The 24581-nt window shown below is 41.2% G+C and overlaps 1 protein-coding gene across 5 annotated transcripts in view; it reads right to left on the bottom strand.

The window, feature by feature from the left end:
• Positions 1-24581, bottom strand: part of LOC129732029 (GPI ethanolamine phosphate transferase 1) — a 385316-nt gene that overhangs the window by 196797 nt on the left and 163938 nt on the right. For all 5 annotated transcript variants that reach the window (XM_055692484.1, XM_055692483.1, XM_055692485.1 and 2 more), the window contains one exon: positions 11555-11702. In XM_055692484.1, the coding sequence (XP_055548459.1) occupies positions 11555-11702 (148 nt within the window). The remainder of the gene's footprint in view (positions 1-11554; positions 11703-24581) is intronic.

The raw sequence follows: 24581 nt of genomic DNA, 5'->3' as shown, positions 1-24581 counted from the left end.
CCGATACTTCAACCCAGAATTCAGTAAAATTATTGAACGTCTTAGTAGAATGGAATTGAATATTGAGAACAGGCAATGTTTCCATTTAATTCTACTGGAGCACTCCACTCCACTGGTAATTCGCGTCAAATAAAAACCTGTTTTCTTTAATTTAATTACGGTAATTTAACTGATTCATGATTTCTTTGCGGTACGGACTACTGTGTCAAACCGAGTTTCCGAGAAACAATAAATTATTTGCCAACCAAAAAGGTCAAGAAACCGTCCGCGTTTTGAATACTTACCAAAATTATAATATCAATCTCATTGCCGCATATTTTTAAAAACGCAAAATGCTTGCTACTTGAACTAAGGTATATTTTGCAACTTCGATTTTGCACACTCTGGAATTCTGTCATGCAGGTCCTCAATCCCCATAATATTTGCTCAAAGAGGATCTAGTAACCGAACCCGAAAACATTCCAACCCAGGCTAACAAAATCTCGTTGTAAGAGAGCAGTAATACTCTTCCATTTCATTGGTTGCGCAGAAAAAGGCCCCCCGTTGCACAGTGGTCGGAAAAGGAAATATGACGAACTTAATTCTTTTGTGCTTAAACGGTTGATGTTAGCCAATAACAATGTTCATAAGAATTGTTCACAAAAATATAACGGATATGTTGATAAGACAATTTTTTGATCATGGCCTACTATCATAAAAATAAAAAATCTAACTTTTGATACAGCGAAGATACATGAATAGTTTCTTCAGCAAAGTTGTAGAACTTTTCAAAATCATTCTGTGCCGAACACGCATCAGTATCGGACGTGTGATCGGTGATCGCTCCGATAGAATATAAAAACAAAAGACGTGTGAACAAGTGTTGGCATTGTTTGCCTGGTCGAGTGAAATTAATCCGGGTTCAAGGTCGCGCCTTTGTGCAACTGTTTCGCATCGTGACTACCAGCTGGTGCGTAAGCCGATTTGGCTGCTGGCTGAATTGTGCTACAGCAGTGGACGAGACACAAAAGAGGAAAAAGAAGAAGCCATCAGTTGACAGTGAGTTGTATCGCTGTGTGGAGTGATCTCACACCTGGCTCGCTGCTGGTGGCTGTTTGGTGCTGCTGTATTGGTGCTGCTGTATTGGTGCTGCTGTATTGGTGCTGCTGGCTGTAACGGCTGCAATTTCGAACGATCGGACAACCAACCTTACTGGAAGGGAGAAGTAAAAAGGTACGTGCTCTTGTCGGCGCTAGTGCGCTAGACTTAGCGGGATGGATGTAGATCCCTCGCCTCCCGCGCCACCATCCCCGAGCCCCTCTGACCCTGACCCTTCTGTTACCCCCTCCCCTGTTCATTCTTCAGTCCCCCCTAGCCCCAGGCTTTACCCAGACGGAGCCCAGGGCAGCTATACTGTCTATTTTCGGCCAAAGGCGGGACCGAAATCGAAACAGTTGAACCTCTTGCAGATTTCTAAAGACCTGACGAAGGAGTACAAGGGCGTGACCGAAATTTCCAAGGTGCGGCCTAACAAGCTCCGTGTCGTGGTCAGTAACCTGAAAGAGGCCAACGATATAGCTTGCTCTGAGCTCTTCACACGCGAGTATCGCGTTTACATACCCGCACGAGACGTGGAGATCGACGGTGTCATAACCGATTCGAGACTGCAAATGCATTCACTGTGGGGAGAGTCAGCATGAGCTCTCGACATGTGCGGTGTACATGCAGCGCAGGGATAAAATAAAGAGGTCTCTCAAAGAGCGTTCGAAGCGTTCTTACGCTGAGATGCTGAAGAAGACCGTTACCACTTCTCCCATTACATCAAACCCTTATGATCTGTTGTCCTCTGATGAAACCGATTCTGACGATTCACCAGCGGGAACATCTAACGCCAATCCTGGGGAGTCTAGAAAGAGGGAAAAATATTTCCTCTCCTAAACTTCCCAGAATAGGTCCTAAGATTTCTCAAAGTGAAATGAAAGTTACAAGCAAGCCAAACAGTGCTGCGGAAAAACCGAAGCAAACTCCTCCTGGGCTTGCAAATTTAAAGTCCCAGAAGGAGTTCCCAGCACTGCCAGGAACATCTAAAACCCCAGTTGTTCCTTTTGCACATCCAGTTGATGAAACAAACTCTGGATTAGTGAAATTTTCTGACATTGTGGACTGGATTTTTGAAACTTTCAATGTACCCGATCCAATTAAAATTTTTCTTACAGCATTTCTCCCAACAGTTAGATCATTTTTGAAGCAGTTGACTGCCCAATGGCCCCTCCTTGCAGCGATTGTATCCTTCGATGCCTAATTCAACTGCGTATATGAAGGATTCCATCTCTGTCTTACAGTGGAATTGTAGAAGTATTTTACCAAAAATTGATTCGTTTAAAGTTTTGATAAATAAAAACAAATGCGATGCATTTTCCCTTTGTGAAACTTGGCTCACTTCAAATATTGATCTCAACTTCCATGATTTTAATATTATTCGCCTTGATCGAGACACCCCATATGGAGGAGTACTTTTAGGGATTAAAAAGTGCTATTCTTTCTATCGTATTAACCTCCCCTCGATTCCAGGCATCGAAGTTGTCGCATGTCAAATGACAATACAAGGTAAAGAGCTTTGTATTGCCTCAATATATATTCCTCCCAGAGACAGGTTGGGCAACGGCTGCTCTTTGATTTAATAGAACTTCTTCCCTCGCCACGTTTGATTTTGGGAGACTTCAACTCTCATGGCGTGGCTTGGGGTTCCCCTTACAATGATAACCGCTCCTCTTTAATCTATAACCTTTGCGATGACTTCGACATGACTATTTTAAACAACGGCGAAATGACACGTATCCCGAAACCTCCAGCGCGCCCAAGCGCTTTGGATCTATCCTTATGTTCGACGTCGCTACGGTTGGATTGCACATGGAAGGTAATCCTCGATCCTCACGGTAGCGACCATTTGCCTATTCTTATTTTGATTAATAACGGGTCAACTCGCATGCGACCAGTTGACATTCCGTATGACCTCACACGGAATGTCGATTGGAAGTTATACGATGATTTGAAAAGCGGTCGATTCGATTCAACATCATCCACCACTTGAAGAATACAACCTCCTCGCGGGCTTGATTCTCGACGCCGCGTTGCAAGCCCAAACGAAGAAATATCCCGGCGTAACGATTAAAGAACGGCCTCCCACTCCGTGGTGGGACCAAGAGTGCTCCGATATCTACACGCAAAGATCCGACGCGTTTTTGGCCTACCAGAAGGGAGGTATACCTGGCGACTATTTACGGTATTCGGAGCTTGATACCAAGCTTAAAAGCTTGGCTAAAGCAAAGAAACGCGGATATTGGCGTCGGTTCGTGAACGAGACGTCGAGGGAGACATCGATGAGCACTCTTTGGAACACAGCCCGAAGAATGCGGAATCGCGTAACGGTCAACGAAAGCGAAGAGTCTTCAAGTAGGTGGATATTTGATTTTGCCAGGAAAGTATGTCCGGACTCTGTTCCTGAGCAAAATATTGTTCGTGATGCGTCTCCGGGCCACGACGCGATAGAATCACCTTTTACGATGGCAGAATTTTCAGTTGCCCTCCTGTCCTGTAACAAAAACGCGCCTGGGTTAGATAGAATCAAATCCAACTTGTTGAAGAATCTACCCGGCAATGCCAAGAGGCGCTTGTTGAACTTGTTCAATAAGTTCCTGGAGCAAAACATTGTACCGCAGGATTGGAGGCAAGTGAAGGTGATCGCCATCCAAAAACCAGGGAAACCAGCTTCTGATCACAACTCTTATAGGCCGATTGCAATGCTATCCTGTATCCGGAAATTGATGGAAAAAATGATACTCCGTCGTTTAGACCATTGGGTCGAATCAAATGGCCTACTATCGGATACTCAATTTGGCTTCCGCCGTACCAAAGGGACGAATGATTGTCTTGCGCTGCTTTCAACAGATATTCAGCTGGCGTATGCTCGCAAAGAACAAATGGCGTCTGCGTTCTTGGACATTAAGGGGGCTTTTGATTCCGTTTCTATTGACATTCTTTCGGGCAAACTTCACCGACAAGGATTTTTTCCAATTTTAAACAATTTTTTGCACAATTTGTTGTCCGAAAAGCACATGCATTTTACGCACGGCGATTTGGCAACTTTTCGCATTAGCTACATGGTCTTCCCCAGGGCTCATGTTTAAGCCCCCTTCTTTACAACTTTTATGTAAATGACATCGACGAAGTCTGGCAAATTCATGCACGATAAGACAACTTGCAGACGACAGTGTAATCTCTGTTACAGGAGCCAAAGCTGCCGATTTGCAAGGACCATTGCAAGATACCTTGGACAATTTGTCTGCTTGGGCTTTACAGCTAGGTATAGAATTCTTTCCGGAGAAGACTGAGATAGCAGTTTGTTCTAGGAAGCATGAACCTGCTCAGCTTCAAACACAATTAATGGGTAAAACGATTTCTCAGGTTTTGGTACACAAATATCTTGGTATCTGGTTCGACTCTAAAGGCACCTGGGGTTGTCAACTGCAACAATATGTTCTACACTGACGGATCACTTCTTGATGGGTCCACTGGCTTCGGTATTTTCAATAACAATTTAACCGTCTCCCATAAGCTCGATAATCCTGCTTCTGTTTACGTCGCAGAATTGGCTGCAATTAAGTACACCCTAGGGATTATCGAAAAAATGCCCACGGACCATTATTTCATCTTTACGGACAGTCTCAGTTCCATTGAGGCTCTCCGATCGATGAAAGATGTTAAGCACTCTCCGTATTTCCTGGGGAAAATACGGGAACATCTGAGTGCTTTATCCGAAAAATCTTCTCTGATTACCTTAGCGTGGGTCCCTTCTCACTGCTCGATACCGGGCAATGAGAAAGCGGACTCTTTGGCTAAGGTGGGCGCAACAAACGGTGATATTTATGAAAGACCAATTGCTTTTAATGAATTTTTCGCACTTGTACGTTAGAATACGATCATCAGTTGGCAAAATGCTTGGACCAGAGGGGAATTGGGAAGGTGGTTACATTCCATAATCCCCAAAGTATCGGCGAACCCGTGGTTCAAGGGGTTGGATGTAGGTCGGGATTTCATTTGCGTGATGTCCCGGCTTATGTCCAATCACTATAGATTTGACGCGCATCTCCGTCGTGTTGGGCTCGGGGAAAGTGGTATCTGTGCCTGTGGTGAGGGTTATCACGACATAGAGCATGTGGTTTGGTCATGCCCTGTACACCGTGACGCCAGGTCTAAATTAATAGCTTCCCTTGAGGCCGAAAGTAGGCAGCCGGCTGTACCTGTTCGTGATGTCTTGGCGAGCCGTGACCTATCCTACATGTCCCTTATATACGTTTTCCTGAAATCCATCCACGCCCCAGTTTAATCCTATTCCCTTCCGCCTACATCCAACCAAACGACAAGAACACGTTAAGACCCCGGATCCGGAAACAGCAACTAGACCCGCACGATACTCTCAGGTCCCGAGGGAGACAACCCAATATGCCAGTCCGTAATATCTTGGCCCAGCAGCGGAACATATTCAATATGCTGCTTACCTATGGCGATGGAAAACCATCAAACAACAATAATCGCGAACACAGACGGAACACGACGAGTGATCAGACAAGACACTTATTGCTCTTACAGATATAAATGGATAATATAATAATTACCTTTCGTCTACCGGTTTCGGGCTACATATTGCCCATCGACAGGACGAGATCCCATGTCCAACTGGTTAAAATTCTCGTACGTTATATCGCACGCGTCGAAGAGAGTGAGCTGGAGATTACTTTCTCCCCGTTGTCAAGTTGAAGAGAATTGAGTTGATCGGTGCATCGTCGTCGTTCATCAATGGTTGTTTGGCCGTCGCAATGTACATTGACTCCCAAGCATTAAGGAGACCAATTTTATTGATGCTTTTGATCAGACCCGCCTTATCCCAATCGATCTCGTGTTGGTTACTCACTGTATGTGTTGCTACACTGGATTCACTCGTTTTGTTCATTTCTACTGCTCTTCTATGCTCTTTAAGCCGCACTTTAACTTTTTTTCGTGTTTGCCCGATACATACCGCGTCGCAGTCTTTGCACGGTATTTTATAAATTCCAGCTTGTTCGTCTTGTGGAACTTTGTCCTTCAGGTTAACCAGAAGTTCACGTAAAGTGTTAACGCTTTTATGTGCAATATTTATTCCATATCTGCGGAGGGTATGCTTCAGTGGATTCGTGCTGGTAGGGTAAAACGTGAGGCTGACTCTTCGAATCTCCTCATTTTCCGGTATTAAAGTGGTGGCGTCTCGTCTGTGTTTCTTTCTTTCGTGCTTACGGAGGATTTTGTCGACGAACTGTTTGTCGTACCCGTTCAATTCGGCTGCTTTATATATTGTTTTTTTTTCTGCTAAAAACTCTTGTTCTTCCATCGGTATGTTGAAGATGCGATGGGCCATGGAGTCAGCTGTGATGTAACGATCTGTTGAAGTTGGCTTTCGATAGATTCCAAATTTTAGCTTATTGTTATCCTTCCGTGTAATAAGTAAATCAAGGAAAGGAAGTTTTCCTTCGACTTCTTTTTCAACCGTGAACTTGATTGTGGTGTGCCGTGAGTTAAGAAAGTCGAGAGTTTGTGTTAGCGTGCGTTCCTTCACCAAAGCAAAAATGTCATCCACATACCGTTTCCATATCCGAGGGAAGAGTTTATTTCCTTCAGCTTCAACCTCGAAATTGGACATGAAAATTTCGGCTAACAGTGGAGACAATTTACTACCCATACTTAGACCGAAGACCTGTTTATAAATTTTTCCTCTGAACATAAACAAATTTTGTTTCATACATAATTCAGGCCTTAATGTGATTTGGGGGGGCGCGGTAACGTTCTAGGTGTGTGCGCAAGTATTTTATGGCTTCATTCACAGGTACACTTGGGAACAGGGCAGTCACATCGAAGGATACTAGGATTTACCCCCTACGGATTTCCAGATTCTCCACCTGCTTAACCAATTCTACGGAGTTTTTTACGCTTTTCCCCTGTGTCACCGGGTACTTTCTCAGCTCATCTACCAGCCATGCAGCCATTTTTTCAGTGGGTGTGCAGATATTGGACGAAATAGGACGCATAGCTAACGGGTTTTTATGGACTTTTGGTAAGCAGGTGGAGAATCTGGAAATCCGTAGGGGGGAAATCCTAGTATCCTTCGATGTGACTGCCCTGTTCCCAAGTGTACCTGTGAATGAAGCCATAAAATACTTGCGCACACACCTAGAACGTTACCGCGCCCCCCCAAATCACATTGAGGCCTATATGTGAGTGGCCGAATTATGTATGAAACAAAATTTGTTTATATTCAGAGGAAAAATTTATAAACAGGTCTTCGGTCTAAGTATGGGTAGTAAATTGTCTCCACTGTTAGCCGAAATTTTCATGTCCAATTTCGAGGTTGAAGCTGAAGGAAATAAACTCTTCCCTCGGATATGGAAACGGTATGTGGATGACATTTTTGCTTTGGTGAAGGAACGCACGCTAACACAAACTCTCGACTTTCTTAACTCACGGCACACCACAATCAAGTTCACGGTTGAAAAAGAAGTCGAAGGAAAACTTCCTTTCCTTGATTTACTTATTACACGGAAGGATAACAATAAGCTAAAATTTGGAATCTATCGAAAGCCAACTTTAACAGATCGTTACATCACAGCTGACTCGAACCATTTCGGTGGTCAAAAACAGGCCGCTTTTCATTCCATGGCCCATCGCATCTTCAACATACCGATGGAAGAACAAGAGTTTTTAGCAGAAAAAGAAACAATATATAAAGCAGCCGAATTGAACGGGTACGACAAACAGTTCGTCGACAAAATCCTCCGTAAGCACGAAAGAAAGAAACACAGACGAGACGCTACCACTTTAATACCGGAAAATGAGGAGATTCGAAGAGTCAGCCTCTCGTTTTACCCTACCATCACGAATCCACTGAAGCATACCCTCCGCAGATATGGAATAAATATTGCACATAAAAGCGTTAACACTTTACGTGAACTTCTGGTTAACCGGAAGGACAAAGTTCCACAAGACGAACAAGCTGGAATTTATAAAATACCGTGCAAAGACTGCGACGCGGTATATATCGGGCAAACACGAAGAAAAGTTAAAGTGCGGCTTAAAGAGCATAGAAGAGCAGTAGAAATGAACAAAACGAGTGAATCCAGTGTAGCAACACATACAGTGAGTAACCAACACGAGATCGATTGGGATAAGGCGGGTCTGATCAAAAGCATCAATAAAATTGGTCTCCTCAATGCTTGGGAGTCAATGTACATTGCGACGGCCAAACAACCATTGATGAACGACGACGATGCACCGATCAACTCAATCCTCTTTAACTTGACAACGGGGAGAAAGTAATCTCCAGCTCACTCTCTTCGACGCGTGCGATATAACGTACGAGAATTTTAACCAGTTGGACATGGGATCTCGTCCTGTCGATGGGCAATATGTAGCCCGAAACCGGTAGACGAAAGGTAATTATTATATTATCCTTTTATATCTGTAAGAGCAATAAGTGTCTTGTCTGATCACTCGTCGTGTTCCGTCTATGTTCGCGATTATTGTGCTAGTTCTTACGTTAGCGTTAAATCATTGTAAAATCAAACAACAAATCAGTGTTTTTAATGCAAAACATTCTAGCTTTAAGTTAGATTTAGTTTCAGCTCGTAGTCGGCAGCGAGGATAAAAAATTTGCTTTTAGTTATTAAGATACTTTAGAAAGTAAGCTACCAGATATAATTGGCGCCGTTAAACATTAAATTGTATTTGTGCCGTGTCAAATAAATTATAGATGAAGAAAAAAAAAACTTTTCAAAATATGAAACTTTTCTATGACGTCTATTTACTGAAATACAAAGCATTTTCGCTGTCAACCTCCTCAAATTTAGTTTTTCTAGCATAACTTTTTAAATATTGTTTTTTCAAGAACATAATGTTCTAGACAATATGACCAACATTAAAACACAGGTTTCTTTCGAAGACAACATGTTGCTACAATCGTTCTATACTGAGCTAGAGCGTTTTTTCATTAAATTATTTCCCAGATTTAAATGCGTATAGGGGAGAAAGAGGCAAACCGGTGCACATCATCAAATACTTTTTTTAAAGCTTAGACCTTGTACTATAAGCTAGTTGAACTTTGATACTTGACAATTCATAAATGAATCAGTAGAGTGATGTTTTAGGTATGTATGTTTCTGGAGTTTCCTATACAAAAATACACAAACTACCTGATTAACGAACGATGGATTGTGAATTTATGAAACAGATGACTCGCAATACTTTCAAAATTAGTGAGAACACTTCTTAGGTATATTTAGTTGTTGATAGGTGCATCCATTATGGATCCATCAGTCATTCGACGTGATTAAAATGAACACATAACATATGGTCTGTTGCTGGCAAGTGAAACCAAGGATATATGGAAACCAACAAATGATCTACATGCAATTCAACGTTGCGCCACAATAATACAGTACATTTTATCTGGCCGGAAAATTAATGCATCAAAATTCAAACACTATTGTTTGGAAACTGCTCGTTTGTTGGTGTCCATATATCCTTGGTTTAATTTACCAAAAAATATTATTTCACGGTGCGGACATTATTAACCATTTCAATATTCCATCAGGCCAATTATCTGAAGAAGCGCAAGAGTCACTGAACAAAGTGATAAAAAGGTTCAGGCTAAATCACACGCGAAAAATTTCACGAACTGTTACTAACGGTGATCTTATACGTCGTCTATTGGTTCCTTAAGATCCAGTAACTGCCGGCTTGCGGGTCAAACCGCGAAAGAAGCATCAAGAATTTTCAAAAGATGCTAAGCTCATATTAATTTTCACAGAGAGTGAAAACGAGACAGATGAAGATGAAATAAATAGGGTAAGAAACGGCTTAAGCAGCGGCGCCTATTCAAATCAGTCGAAATAAACGGGCCTCGATCTCCTGAATTTTGATCAATATGGACAATTTGAATGATGGAAACAAAAACTTTCCTTGACTAGCATTCTTACTAATACATAAAATTCCGTTCAAAACAGAAAAAAATTTGAAAAAACTCAAACGAAAAATATTGCAGTTATTCAGGCGCTATTCGGGTGCTGAAATAAATCCCCTGCAAAACAGATGCAAACTGCTTAAAAGGTTCGGGGTGATTGGAATAGCGTCCCTCGATAGGGAACTTCAATTGATCATTGTTAAAGTTTGCTAAACCGGTTTTAGAATCAGAAATCAAGTGCTGACAGAGAAAAGGATAGAGAACAAATCGATATACTCATGTTCGTATTTCACCTTACAGATTTCAAGTGTTTCGTCTCAATACACAGGCGGCTCCTGAAGCTGCTGAAAATATGTTTCCTACCCTAATTAACAATAAACATTGCTGTTATGTGTTCATTTTACTCACGTTGAATGACTGATGGATGCACCTATCAACAACAAAATATACCTAAGAAGTGTTCTCACTAATTTTGAAAGTATTGCGAGTCATCTGTTTCATAAATTCACAAATCATCGTTCGTTAATCAGGTAGTTTGTGCATTTTTGTATAGAAAACTCCAGAAACATACATACCTAAAACATCACTCTACTGATTCATTTATGAATTGTCAAGTATCAAAGTTCAACTAGCTTATAGTACAAGGTCTAAGCTTTAAAAAAGTAATCGATGATGTGCACCGGTTTGCCTCTTTCTCCTCTATACGCATTTAAATCTGGGAAATAATTTAATAAAAAACGCTCTAGCTCAGTATAGAACGATTGTAGCAACATGTTGTCTTCGAAAGAAACCTGTGTTTTTATGTTGGTCATATTGTCTAGAACATTATGTTCTTGAAAAAAACAATATTTAAAAAGTTATGCTAGAAAAACAATTTGAGGAGGTTGACAGCGAAAATGCTTTGTATTTCAGTAAATAGACGTCATAGAAATTTAATATCTTCTGCAAAGTTTCATATTTTGAAAAGTTCTACAACTTTGCTGAAGAAACTATTCATGTATCTTCGCTGTATCAAAAGTAAGATTTTTTATTTTTATGATAGTAGGCCATGATCAAAAAATTTCCTTATCAACATATCCGTTATATTTTTGTGAACAATTCTTATGAACTTTGTTTTTGGCTAACATCAACCGTTTAAGCACAAAAGAATTAAGTTCGTCATATTGCCTTTTCCGACCACTGTGCGTTGCCATCAAGGTGCCCATTAATCTGCAGACTTGTCCGTGTTGCTGGTTTTCGCGGCATTTCGCGAGTTTTTGTAAATTTCGCGGCCGATGCTGAATCTCGCGGAATTCGCGGCTTTCGCGAAATCGCGATTTACCACTGTCCCTAGTTATAAGTAATAACCGAAATACGTATTTACGGACAACTTAAGCAGTATTCGATTTTTTTGCAGGAGAATGAAAAGAAAACATTGCTCATTCCCAACAAACTACAATTCAATGTTTAGACACTTTAAATATAAGGAGTCCAATGACTATTGCACGGCGGTGTATTTATAAATAGAAATAAAGAATGTGTAATACCTACGTCTGAGATATTCAGAAACTGTTGTGGTAACTTCCCAAAATTATTCCTAGGTATTGCTATTCCAAGTAAGGTTGAAATGAAAGGTGTGACATCTGCCTGATTTATATCCAAGGAGGGAACATTAACATCTTTCAAAGCAATATGTTTTCTGGAAAAAGATAATATATATACATTAAACAAAAAAAATTACCCGTGTTTTTGACGTGAAATTACGTCTTAAGACATCATTCATGAGAGTACAAATTGAAAAATCTAAAACATCGAGAGCATCACGAAAATTTTCCACTTTCGAATGCTTGAGACTCCGTTTCCAACGGATTTTCCGCATTCTTAAGCCCCAAACACACACACGGCGTTCAATTGAAAATCATTGCTTTCCTTTTCAAGCCCTTCAGCTGTCAAAATAATCAATACTGATGATCTTGGTACTGACTAGGTTGATGCAAATATGAACTGATCGATTCACTATCCTGAATCCGGTCATTCAAAAACATCATCGAATGAATAACAATTGAAAAGACATTGGATTTGTTTAAAACATTTTGCATTTAACGACGACTCTGGTTTTATTCATATGCATTCGGTTCCACGTTACTGGCACCAGCGTCAGTAAATTCTGCTGCAACGAGGCTCGCTATTGGCTGTTTCGGTTGCTGACGGTGATTAGGGATGCACGAGCCGTTGATACACACCGACTCGCGAAAGTAACCAGCGGATTTTTGAGCGCCCCAAAACTGATCGTTTGCCCAAAACCGAAGTCTACCGAAACACTACGATTTTGTGTGTATTATACATATTCTAATTTAGATCTCTATCAATTTATTCATTACGCAACTGTTGAGGTATCCTTTTGACACATTTGTGGTGGAAGCCAGAGCATTTAATGTGCGTTTTGAGAGGACGTATCGATTGATGTACGCTTGAACTATTGCGTGCTCATATGACTCACAGACTGCTCGAAAATGATACAAATGCTTTCCAATTGAAAGCGACTGGTCAAAGCGTCACTATAACCTGATAACTGTCAATTGAAAATGACTTTGTCAGGCTCTGATTACTATCACTTAAATTCATCACTTCACACCATTAAATTAATTAACCTTAATCGAGTGTATACCCAAACCTATTGCAAAAAATACATTGACATAAGACAGGCTGTCGTAATTCTACGTTAACGGTCGTGTCTTATGAATAACCTCTTAAGCTATTTTTATTTATTTCATCTGTTAGGGCCTAAACACAATGGATACGTTTACGGCAATTTGACAGTTACAAATAAATAAACATCAACGCAACGCAAACGTATTCATTGTTTTCAAGACTTTAATTGCAGCAGGCTTATAACCATATTATTTATCAACATAAATTCTCCATCACTTGCGACGTATTCGAAAAATCTGGTATCGGAATCAACATCTCGAATGATATGATTGCAAGTGCCGAAACCAAAAATTTAGTAACAAGTAAAATTAGAAAAGTCATTCGTTGTTTTGCTTTCGTCTCGATTAGACGCAAATTGTTCATCTCCGTTTGAGTTTGCAAAATAACAATACACGAGTTATCGTACGGGTGTTTTTTTGTCGATTAGTTCTTGTGCTGCGCGATAACAATAGCCGGTAGTTTATCGGCAGAAACATCTTCTGCACACTGGTAGGGGCAGGCTACCCCGCCAGTGATCCGATACGCAGCTGATATATCAGCAAGAATAATTCTCCCGCACCGCTGTTACCCCGCTAGCAGCACGGACCATCATACGATCGAGCGAGTGGAAGTCAACTACAAGTGGCATCTACAAGGTCGCGTGTAGGATACGGCCACTGTGTCACAACACGAAGCTGGATCGTCATTGTTTGTTCTGCGGAGACGCTCGATTAATCCTACTATCAGCCGTGAGGTCGTGACTTAGACGTTCGGTGAAGTATTCACTTTAGAATTTTTATCATTATTATTAATAGTATTATTATTATTGTTATTATTATAATTATTATTACTATTATTATTATTATTATTATTATTATTATTATTATTATTATTACTATTGTTATTAGTATTAGTATTACTGCCTTTTTTTTTATTTTGATCCATTGTAGTTTGAAAAATTGTTTTTAGAATTTAATAGCAACTACTTGACCCCCCCCCCACATTCGAATATTTATCGTTTGTGTGCGGTAGAGCGTAACGCTCCCGCAAAATGGACGACATGCAGGTGCAACTATTCCTGGATGTGGAAACAACTGGGGAAGAGATTGAGATCTCCCCCATCAATTCCCCTCTACCTTCCCCGCTACCTAGCCCCGTACCAAGGGTACCGGCAACACGGGTGAAAGCTTACCCAGATGCTTCGAAAGGTCCGTTCGTAGTTTACTTCAGGCCCATAAAGAAGCCTCTAAATATAATTCAAATCGGCAAGGACCTGGCAAAACAGTTTTCGGACGTAACCGAAATTACAAAGGTTAGACCGAACAAACTGCGAGTTGTTGTGAGTAGCTTGAAGCAAGCAAACGCAATTGCTAGCTACGAGCTCTTCACGAGAGAGTACCGCGTGTACATCCCTGCCAAGGACGTGGAGATCGACGGTGCGGTTACCGAAGGAAGCCTCACGGTCGATGACATTTTGCGTCACGGGGTTGGCTGCTTCAAGAACTCCCTGATTCAAGATGTAAAGATACTGGATGTCAAGCAATTGCATTCAGTATCCATCGAAGAAGGGAAGAAAAAATTCTTCCCTTCGGATTCCTTCCGTGTAACATTCGCCGGATCCGCACTGCCGAACTACATCTCTTTGGACAGGGTTCGTATGCCTGTACGCCTGTTCGTACCGCGGGTCATGCATTGCCAAAACTGCAAGCAGTTAGGTCATACAGCCACCTACTGCTGCAACAAGGCACGCTGCAGCAAGTGCGGAGGCAATCATGCTGAGACCGCTTGCAGTGAGGATACTGAAAAGTGTCTTTACTGCGAGGGAACTCGGCATGACCTTTCGGCGTGTCCCGCGTACAAACAGCGCGAGGAAAAAATAAAGCGTTCCCTCAAGGAACGATCAAAGCGCTCTTTCGCAGAAATGCTGAAGAGTGCTGAGCCACCCTCGACAGGAAACATCTTTTCCTTTTTGCCAACCGATGAGGGTACATCTGACGATCCCGTCGAAGGGTGTTCTTATGCCATGCCAGAAGGATCTAGGAAGAGGAGAATGATCAACTCTCCTAATCTTTCTCGCAAAGGTCGCAAGATAACCCCTAGCGGAATGACCAATAAGCCAACACAAAAAGGAAGCGGTGAAGAAAAACCGAAGCAAGTACCTCTCGGTTTTAATTTTAAATCAAACCAGGAGTACCCACCGCTTCCTGGGGCACCAAAAACCCCTCGTGCACCCATTTCTCGATCAGAAGATAAAATATAAAATCATAAAATATCATAAATTTTCTGATATTGTGGACTGGATATTTAAAACATTCAACATACCAGATCCCCTACAAAATATTCTTCTTGCCCTTCTTCCTACAGTGAAAACCTTTTTGATGCAACTAGCAGCAACTTGGCCCCTCATTTCAGCTATCATATCTTTCGATGACTAATACGGCGAAAGAGGTTAGGAATTTTATCACTGTATTACAGTGGAATTGCAGAAGTATCATTCCCAAATTCGAGCTATTTTCTCATTTAATAAATACATACAATTGTGACGCATTTGCGCTCTGTGAAACCTTTCTCAATTCAAACGATCAACTCAATTTCCACGATTTTAACATTATTCGTCGAGATCGAGACTCACACGGTGGAGGGGTACTTTTAGGGATTAAAAAGTGCTATTCCTTCTTCCGAATCGACCTCCCCTCGATCTCGAATATTGAAGTCGTTGCCATTCAAACGAATATGAATGGAAAAGACCTATGCCTTGTTTCGTTATATATGCCTCTATCCGCGCGGATTGAACAGAAGCATCTCACGGATATAGCAGAGTTGCTTCCCGCGCCTTTTTTGATATTGGGAGATTTTAATTCTCACTGTTCGCTATGGGGGTCGCTGTACGACGACAACCGATCTTCTTTAATCTGTAACTTGATCGACAACTTCAATATGACAGTTTTGAATACTGGGGAAGCGACACGTGTACCTAATCCTCCAGCACGTGAAAGCGTGCTTGACCTATCCCTTTGCTCGACATCACTAGCGTTAGATTGCCGGTGGAAAGTAATCAACGATCCCCACGGTAGTGATCATCTTCCAATCGTTATATCAATTGCTAATGGTTCAACTCCCCCGAACCCAATCAATATTTCATACGACCTTACACGTAATATTGATTGGAAGTGTTATGAGTCTATTATAGCGCAATCTATCGAGACTCACGAGGAACTTCCTCCGGAGGAAGAATACGCGTTCTTAGCTGGCTTGATAATCGACGCCGCGACTCAAGCTCAGACGAAACCGATACCCGGGGTAACGATTAGACAGCGCCCTCCCAACAAATGGTGGGACAAAGAGTGCTCTGAGCTGTACGCGCGAAGGTCCGCGGCGTATAAGGACTACCGGGAGTACGGCACTGTCAACCTGCTTCGAAAGTACGAGGCACTGGGCAGGCAGATGAAGAGCTTAGTAAAGGCGAAAAAACGCGGGTACTGGCGGCGGTTCGTAAACGCGTTGTCCAGGGAAACAGCGATGAGCACTCTTTGGGATACCGCCAGGCGCATGCGGAACCGTGACGTTTCGAATGAAAGCGAGGAGTATTCAGATCGCTGGATACTCGATTTTGCCAAAAAGGTCTGTCCAGACTCTGTACCGGAACAGAAAACCTTTCGCGACGCGTTATTAGTAACTACGGAAGAGCCTCCATTTTCGATGTTGGAATTTTCAATGGCTCTCCTGTCGTGCAACAATAAGGCTCCAGGGTTAGATAGAATAAAATTCAACCTGTTGAAGAATCTACCCGACTCTGCAAAAAGACGCTTGTTGAATTTGTTCAACAAGTTTCTTGAGCTAAATATTGTTCCGCATGACTGGAGGGAGGTAAAAGTCATTGCTATTCGGAAACCCGGGAAACCTGCCTCTGATCACAATTCATATAGGCCGATTGCGATGCTCTCTTGCCTCCGGAAATTAATGGAGAAAATAATCCTCTTACGGTTAGACAAATGGGTCGAAACAAACGGGTTACTTTCAGATACTCAATTTGGCTTTCGCCGGGGCAAAGGGACGAACGATTGCCTAGCGTTGCTTTCTACTGAAATTCAACTAGCTTTTGCTCGAAAAGAGCAAATGGCTTCTGCGTTCATGGATATTAAGAGGGCTTTTGACTCTGTCTCTGTAGAAGTTTTAAGCGCGAAACTTCATTCGCAGGGACTTTCACCAAATTTGAATAACTTTTTGCTCAATTTGTTGTCAGAAAAGCATATGTATTTCTCACATGGCGATTCGACAACTTCCCGAATTAGTTACATGGGCCTCCCCCAGGGCTCATGTTTAAGTCCTCTCTTATATAATTTTTACGTCAATGACATCGATGAATGTCTTGCAAATTCATGCACGCTAAGGCAACTTGCAGACGATAGCGTTGTATCCATTACTGGTGGCAAGGCTAGCGATCTGCAAGGACCATTGCAAGATACCTTAGACAATTTGTCTGAGTGGGCTCTTAAGCTGGGTATCGAATTCTCTCCGGAGAAAACTGAGCTGGTCGTTTTTTCTAGGAAGCATAACCCAGCTCAGCTGCAGCTCCTACTAACGGGTAAAACGATCTCTCAGGTTTTAGTCGCTAAATATCTCGGGGTCTGGTTCGACTCCAAATGCACCTGGGCTTGTCATATTAGGTATCTGACACAAAAATGCCAACAGAGGATTAATTTTCTTCGTACGATTACCGGAACTTGGTGGGGTGCTCACCCAGGAGACCTTCTAAGGTTATACCAAACAACGATATTGTCAATTCTTGAGTACGGCTGTTTCTGCTTTCGCTCCGCCGCGAACACGCACATTATAAAGTTAGAGAGAATACAATATCGTTGTTTGCGTATTGCCTTGGGTTGCATGCAGTCGACCCATACGATGAGTCTTGAAGTGTTAGCGGGTATTCTTCCGTTGAAACATCGTTTTTGGAATCTCTCTTACCGGTTGCTAATTCGATGCACAGTTATGAACCCATTAGTAATTGAAAATTTCGAGAGGTTGTTCGACCTTCAATCTCAATCCAGATTTATGACTTTATATTTTGACTATATGGCTCAAGATATTAATCCTTCTTCATACGATTCCTCCAATGTCGCACTTTTAGCTACTTCTAATAATGCTATATTCTTCGACACCACCATGAAACAAGACATGTCTGGTATACCGGATCAATTGCGACCCCAAGAGATCCCTAAGATTTTTTCCAATAAGTTTAAACATGTTAGTTATGTTAGTTGGTTATAAAAGGTTTTTCACTGACGGATCTAATCTAGATGAGTCCACTGGCTTCGGTGTTTTCCACGAAAATTTTACCGCCTCCTACAAACTCGATGCTCCTGCTTCCGTTTACGTCGCAGAACTTGCTGCTATTCAGTACTCTCTTGGAATCATCGAAACCCTACCCATAGACCACTACTTCATCTTCACAGATAGTCTCAGTGCCATTGAGGCTCTGCGATCAATGAAGACTGTGAAGCACACCCCGTATTTCCTGGGGAAAATACGGCGGTTTTTAAGTGCTTTAACAGATAAAAATTACCGGGTTACCTTAGCGTGGGTCCCTTCTCATTGCTCGATTCCGGGTAACGAAAAGGCTGACTCTTTAGCTAAGGTGGGTGCTATTGACGGCGATATTTCTGAAAGACCAATTGCCTATGATGAATTTTATAGCATTTTGCGTCAGAGAACACTCAACAGTTGGCAATCATCATGGAACTCAGATGAACTGGGACGGTGGCTACATTCCATTTTTCCTAAGGTATCGACGAAAGCATGGTTCAAGGGGTTGGATGTAGGTCGGGACTTCATTCGCGTGATGTCCAGACTTATGTCCAATCACTATACGTTAAACACGCATCTCTTTCGTATAGGGCTTGTAGACAGTAATCACTGCGTTTGTGGCGATGGCTACCATGACATCGAGCATGTTGTTTGGTCGTGTACCGAATACTGTGGTGTTAGGTCTGAGCTTATAGATTCCCTTCGGGCCCGAGGAAAACAACCGAACGTACCCGTTAGAGACATTCTGGGAAGCGGTGATCTCCAGTACATGACACAGCTATACGTGTTCATAAAACACGCTGGTATTAAAATATGAAACTCTTTTATCTATTTGTTAGATTACCATTCCCGCTACACGCTGAAAGAAGATGATACACTAAGCTGGAGACACTCAAACGAAGACTCGGCATCTTTATGTTCACGCAGACACCTCAGTCCAAACTGCTCAAATAGAACATCACTGCCTAGCCATGTACAAATAAATAAATCGTATAACTCAATATAGTTAAAATCAAAATTGTAACTCCCCTCCTCTCACCTTAAATCCCCACTAGCTCGTAGTCGGCCGCGAGAATAAAGAAAAGGCCTCTCTCTTTTCCCTGCTAATTTAGAATTTAAAAAAAATGTACTTGGCTCAGTTAAACATAAATTGTATCGTGCCGTGTCAAATAAACTATTTAAAAACTAAAATTAGAAAAGTAAAATTAAAAAACAAACATTTTGGAACATTTTGTGATTGTGAGATAAAAAGTTAATAGACATTTAAGAATATATATATTATATATATATATACGTAAATACGAATATATATATTATATATATATATATATATATATATATATATATATATATATATATATATATATATATATATATATATATATATATATATATATATATATATATATATATATATATATATATATATATATATATATATATATATATATATATATATACGTAAATAAACGTTGACCATTCATTGGCAGTATTGTAATTTCTTTTTGTTTGATATTTTGAACGAAGTTCATTGAATATTTTTAAATTTTGTGCAAATGAGAAGTTGGAGTGCTGCCGAATTGTAATATGCACATTGAATACGACATCATTAAACGGGAACGGAGCAAAGGCTACGGTTATGCAGAACGCGAATGACGGCGCGATGCGATTCGCCTTACCGTGGTGAAATGTACAGCTCTTTTTAAGGCGAACTAGAGCTATACATTTCAACACATTTCGTCTTGCCGAATCGTATCGCGCCGTTATTTACGTTCTGCATGACCGTAGCCAAACACTAAGCGACGCAAACACGTAATAATAGTCAGAGTACGCATGTAGATGAAGATAATTAAATTTGGATTATAGCGCAAAACGAGAAAATATTAATACTTCAAATATTCATTTGTGTTCTTCGAATTTCAGTTGTTCAATTTAATATCCGATGAGATGTCTGTTTATTATCTGATGAAGCTCTTATATAGGCCAAATGATGCATTCCCAATTTACTAGGTCCATAACTCTGCCGGCCGTGCTTGGGAAAGTGCGGTATAACGACCAATCAGAGGTCGAATTTCGTGTTTTGACAAGGCTTAAGAATTTTCAATAGTGCAATAGTTCGAATGATAAAATTGCAATTTCATGCATTTGGTAGGAATCTTAGATTTTCTAATCGATTGCTGCAAAAACGAAGGAAATCCATCGAAAACTAACCGATTTATTAGCAATTGAAATTTTTCTCATTTTTTTCAGTTTAAGATTTTCATTTCACATCCCTATGTAGCCGAACTTCCTGAGAGAAGTATTCTACTTCAAATTAAATTTTCATTAATTCATTTGTTGTCCTTATAAGGACAATTGTTCAATTTATCATAGGATGTAGTGTTTATCTTACATCTCTGTGTTACCTGGACAGTGAGGACTAAGGCGCACGGTCAAACACAATAAGAAGAAAGAAAGGTGTTTTCACATTGACAACTAGACACGGCTTTACTGGAGGAAGTGTTGGCAAATGCATCTACCGCTAATACCGCCGCTATCATACGAAAGGGCGTCGTTTCATGTGGGGAATTTCAACAACGAAAAATGACGCGCGTCTAAGCATAACCCGAACTGTTTCGCCGTGCTGCTTCCTTTTACTTCCACATCGGCCTCAGGGTAGTACCGGCTGCATCTGCATCTACCGCTGAGGCTGTCACTAAACTGCTATTGGTACCGAAAGCTATAACCTCTGCAAAAAATAAGTGTCAAAAGAACAATTGTTCAATTCAAAATCGGATTTACGCAATCGCATCTCTGTAATATTACCGACAATAATGATACAACTTTCCCATTAGGCCTATGCCATAATAGACGCGAAAAGCGACACGAACCGATTCGCTCGGCTGTAGGTTAATGTACAGCCATCAGTAGAGCTGTACATTAACCTACGGCTGAGCAAATCGGTTCGCGCCGCTATTCGCGTCTACTATGGCAGAGGCCTTAGAGAAAGTTGCTGGCTGATGTATTCACTTCATGCAAGCCTGCTGCTGATGCTTCCCGCTACCACACTGAAACAGCATTTTAGTGAAGGGAGTGTCGTTGCATCAGCTGACCCTGCTATTATCGATGCTGATATACCGGCTGCAACAGCTACGCTATGCATAGCCATGCCACAGTTGTGGCCGCTATACGCTGGCCCAACTGCTGAGCAACTGCAACGCTATCCGTAGCCATGCCACAGTTGTGGCCGCTATACGCTGCCATTGGTATCCGCTGTACCTGAATCTGCTAACCCAGCTGCTATCGGACGAGAACCGGTGTTTTCAACATGGTATGATCGTTGACGAGCTGCTATCGATGCTGAGATCCGCTAAAACTGCTACGCTTATGCGCAGCCATGCCACAGTTGTGGCCGCTATCCGCTATCGATGGTACCCACTGCACTGCTCCCGCTGCTGCTAAGGGAAGACTGCTGTTGTCGCTGTTCAGAACTATTATGAGCGGCTTCGACTAAAACAGGCTCTTATATAGGGATGAAAATAGGAATGAATTATTTTTCGTACGTGGTGGAATGATATAACTTGAAAAATATGTGTGACTTCATTCTGGCTCAGAGCGATCATTTGATAAGCTCCACCTCTTTTTTCAGTTTCTAAAGTTTTTCCTCAGTTTCGTAGCACGGATGTGGACATTCTGTCGAGCCGGACCGATAGCACTCTCATTGAAGCAACAAAATAACATGTTTTGTGTCGTGTTGCGCAGCTTGATTGAAGAAAATGTTCTCGTTCCCTTGTCGCATGGAAGCAGATTATTGCGTGTTTGATATTGCCGATGGTAGACATGAGCTGCTGTGATGTTAAACTTTAACCATCTTCTACAAGACGTTACAACCTTGTTCATGAAGGGTTGTGAATTTTCTAAAATAGACTCAGCATCGTGAGCAGAACGTGCTGACTGCTGTACATTTGCAGCAGCATTAAACCTCAGTTGCAGTTTATTGATAACCATTCAATATGCTCTTCGAAATACATTTAGTAGCTTTGAAAAAGGCCGATCGCTGCAATTGCAATTTTCATTCAATTATTACATTATTTCATTCAAGTCAGATAGCGTGCAATATCCGCTCTGACATAATAATTGTTTCGAATGTTGTGGAATGATATACCTAACTTGGAGAATATGTGTGACTTAATCATTTTCAGTTATACCATACACTACAACGTTCGAAAAAAAACTGTGGACGCTATTTCACATTCAGTAAACTAGACGGCCGCGACAGATGTAACTGCTAGAATCCGCACAGAATGCTTGCTTACGTCGTCAAAAATTATTAACTTTCAATGACTTGCTTATTTGCCTTGAAAAAAGGCATTTTGCTGTTCAAAATTGGATTTGGTGATGACGATCTTTATGCTCCCCCAACAGTGGGGGAATAATGGCAGTCTGGCGAGGCACGCTGAGAAGAACCGCGCTGCTCCTGAGACGTGGTGACCAACCACAGGGCTAGTGCTGCTGCTAAGGAAGGACGACTGCAGTTGTCGCTGTCTAGAGCTATTATGAGCGGCTCCGGCTGAAACAGGCTCTTATATAGGCCAAATAGCATGTTTTCAATTGCAAGGTGTATGATCCTGTCGACCGTGCTTGGAAAGCAAGCATATAACGACCAATCAGAGGTCGAATTTTTCGTTTTGACAAGGCTTGACTATTTTCAATAGTAAAATAGTGTGAATAATAAAATTACAATTATCTTATTTTGGGAAGAATCTTAGAAGATTTTCCAATCTATTGCTGCAAGAACGAAGGAAATCCATCGAATAATAACCGATTTATTAGCATTTAAAATTGGACATATTTTTCACTTTTTTCGGTTTTAGATTTTCATTTCACATCCCTATGTAGCCGAACTTCCTGAGAGAAGTATTCTACTTCAAAAGGAGTTTGAACAAAAAGTGCATTATTTTGAACAAGGAGGGGGTCCCACAGAATCGACACCAAAATCGGGATTCTTCCAAAGTGGTCCTAGATCAATAATTCTTCCAGCTTTGAGCAAAATCTATGATAGTCAATACCATGTTTGTGCCTTTTTTCGGTCACTGCATGAAATGACCGATGGGCTTACTAGTATCCAGCGTTGCCAATGTGCCAGATAAATCTGGATTTTGCCAGATTTCTGTTTGCGCGCCAGACAAACAGATAAACCTCAGAATCTGCCAGATATTTGTAAATGAGCCAGATATTTGCCAGATTTCATCCGCGTCGTCTCGCAAAAAGGTCATTAATGCGAGATGGGCCGTGTTTGGCCTTTACCTACCTACACCCGGCGAGAGCAAAAAAAAAAAGGTCATCACTTTCAATTCTGTCAGGAATTTTACCCAAAAATGAGTGACAGATTTTTGCCAGACTTTTTATTTCCGTTTTGCCAGATTTTATTCAAAACTTAGTGGCAACGCTGCTAGTATCGAAACATTAGGAGCAATGTTAATTCCAGTTATTATCAATTTTCGACAAAAATTGTTGAGAAAAGTTTCCTTTATAATCAATAAGTCAGCAGTTAAGTTATTTGTAAGATTGTTTTCCTTTTCTCGTCAAATAGGTTTGAAATTCTTTGAATGACGAGGGCATCTTCAGCGGTGGTCTATTTTTGAAACAACTTTATACTAGATTTACACCAGCGAAACCTGAATAAAACCAGCTAATATAGACTTGTATATCTTGTTGTTTTAAACCGCTGACATCTGTCACACTGTCAACAGTTCAATACCCCATGCTATCAGTTAATGAGACTTGTTATAATAATAAGCACTTAATATTTAACAAACGAAAATTCGCTAATTTTTTCGCACATTAAACGATTACTTTGGCAAGATACTTCATATCCACAAGTCTTTATGGATTTGACGGTTTGACCCAAGCGTCAGTGACATTTCCCAGGATGGATTGGTATGATCGAAAAATTTCTGCTTCAAGTAGGGCTTCGGAGGATACCGAAAAATATTTGACCGCGTAGATGTTCATCTTCTGTTTTCGTCTCATAAATCCTTCAAATTCTTGCAGTTCTTCAAACTTGGGTTGGGTTTTGAGGATATTGGGTGGCATTGCGCAGCTCGATTCGAACGATTTTCGCTATTTTCGAGCAGGTCACATACTGCCAGTTATGCTTCAAGCTTAAGAGGAGCTGTCATTGTCATTTGTCCTGCAGCTCATCTAACCCGCAAAGTCGAAAAAATACGAAAAACGAAACATAACGCCCCCCAGCGATCATTTAGTTTTGTTTGAGTTGCTCGAAACGAAATGCGCAATGTCATCCCAGCAATTTGAACGTTTTCAGTTCAGTGTCTTCGAGGAACATTTTTCTGGACTCTCAAGGTCTCCTCTAGTCCCACTATAATTAAGGCGATTAACAAATAGCCAACATATTTGTCATCCTGGTGGCTGATGGTTGCAAACCAAGTAGTTGAACCTACGGTTATAGTCTTTCAGAATTCCCCCTTCTGCTGGTCGGTTTCCTTGAAGCCTAAAACGACAAACCTGTTCATATTCTTCTTCAAGAAAGCCACAAAAATGAATTGTGAATTGTCATAAAAAATCTTTGTTTTGTTTATTC

The sequence above is a fragment of the Wyeomyia smithii genome, chromosome 3 (genome assembly GCF_029784165.1).
Source record: "Wyeomyia smithii strain HCP4-BCI-WySm-NY-G18 chromosome 3, ASM2978416v1, whole genome shotgun sequence".
NCBI classification, from domain to species: Eukaryota; Metazoa; Arthropoda; class Insecta; order Diptera; family Culicidae; genus Wyeomyia; species Wyeomyia smithii.
Note: the sequence above shows the minus strand (reverse complement) of the source record. Positions and strands in the feature narration are given on the sequence as shown.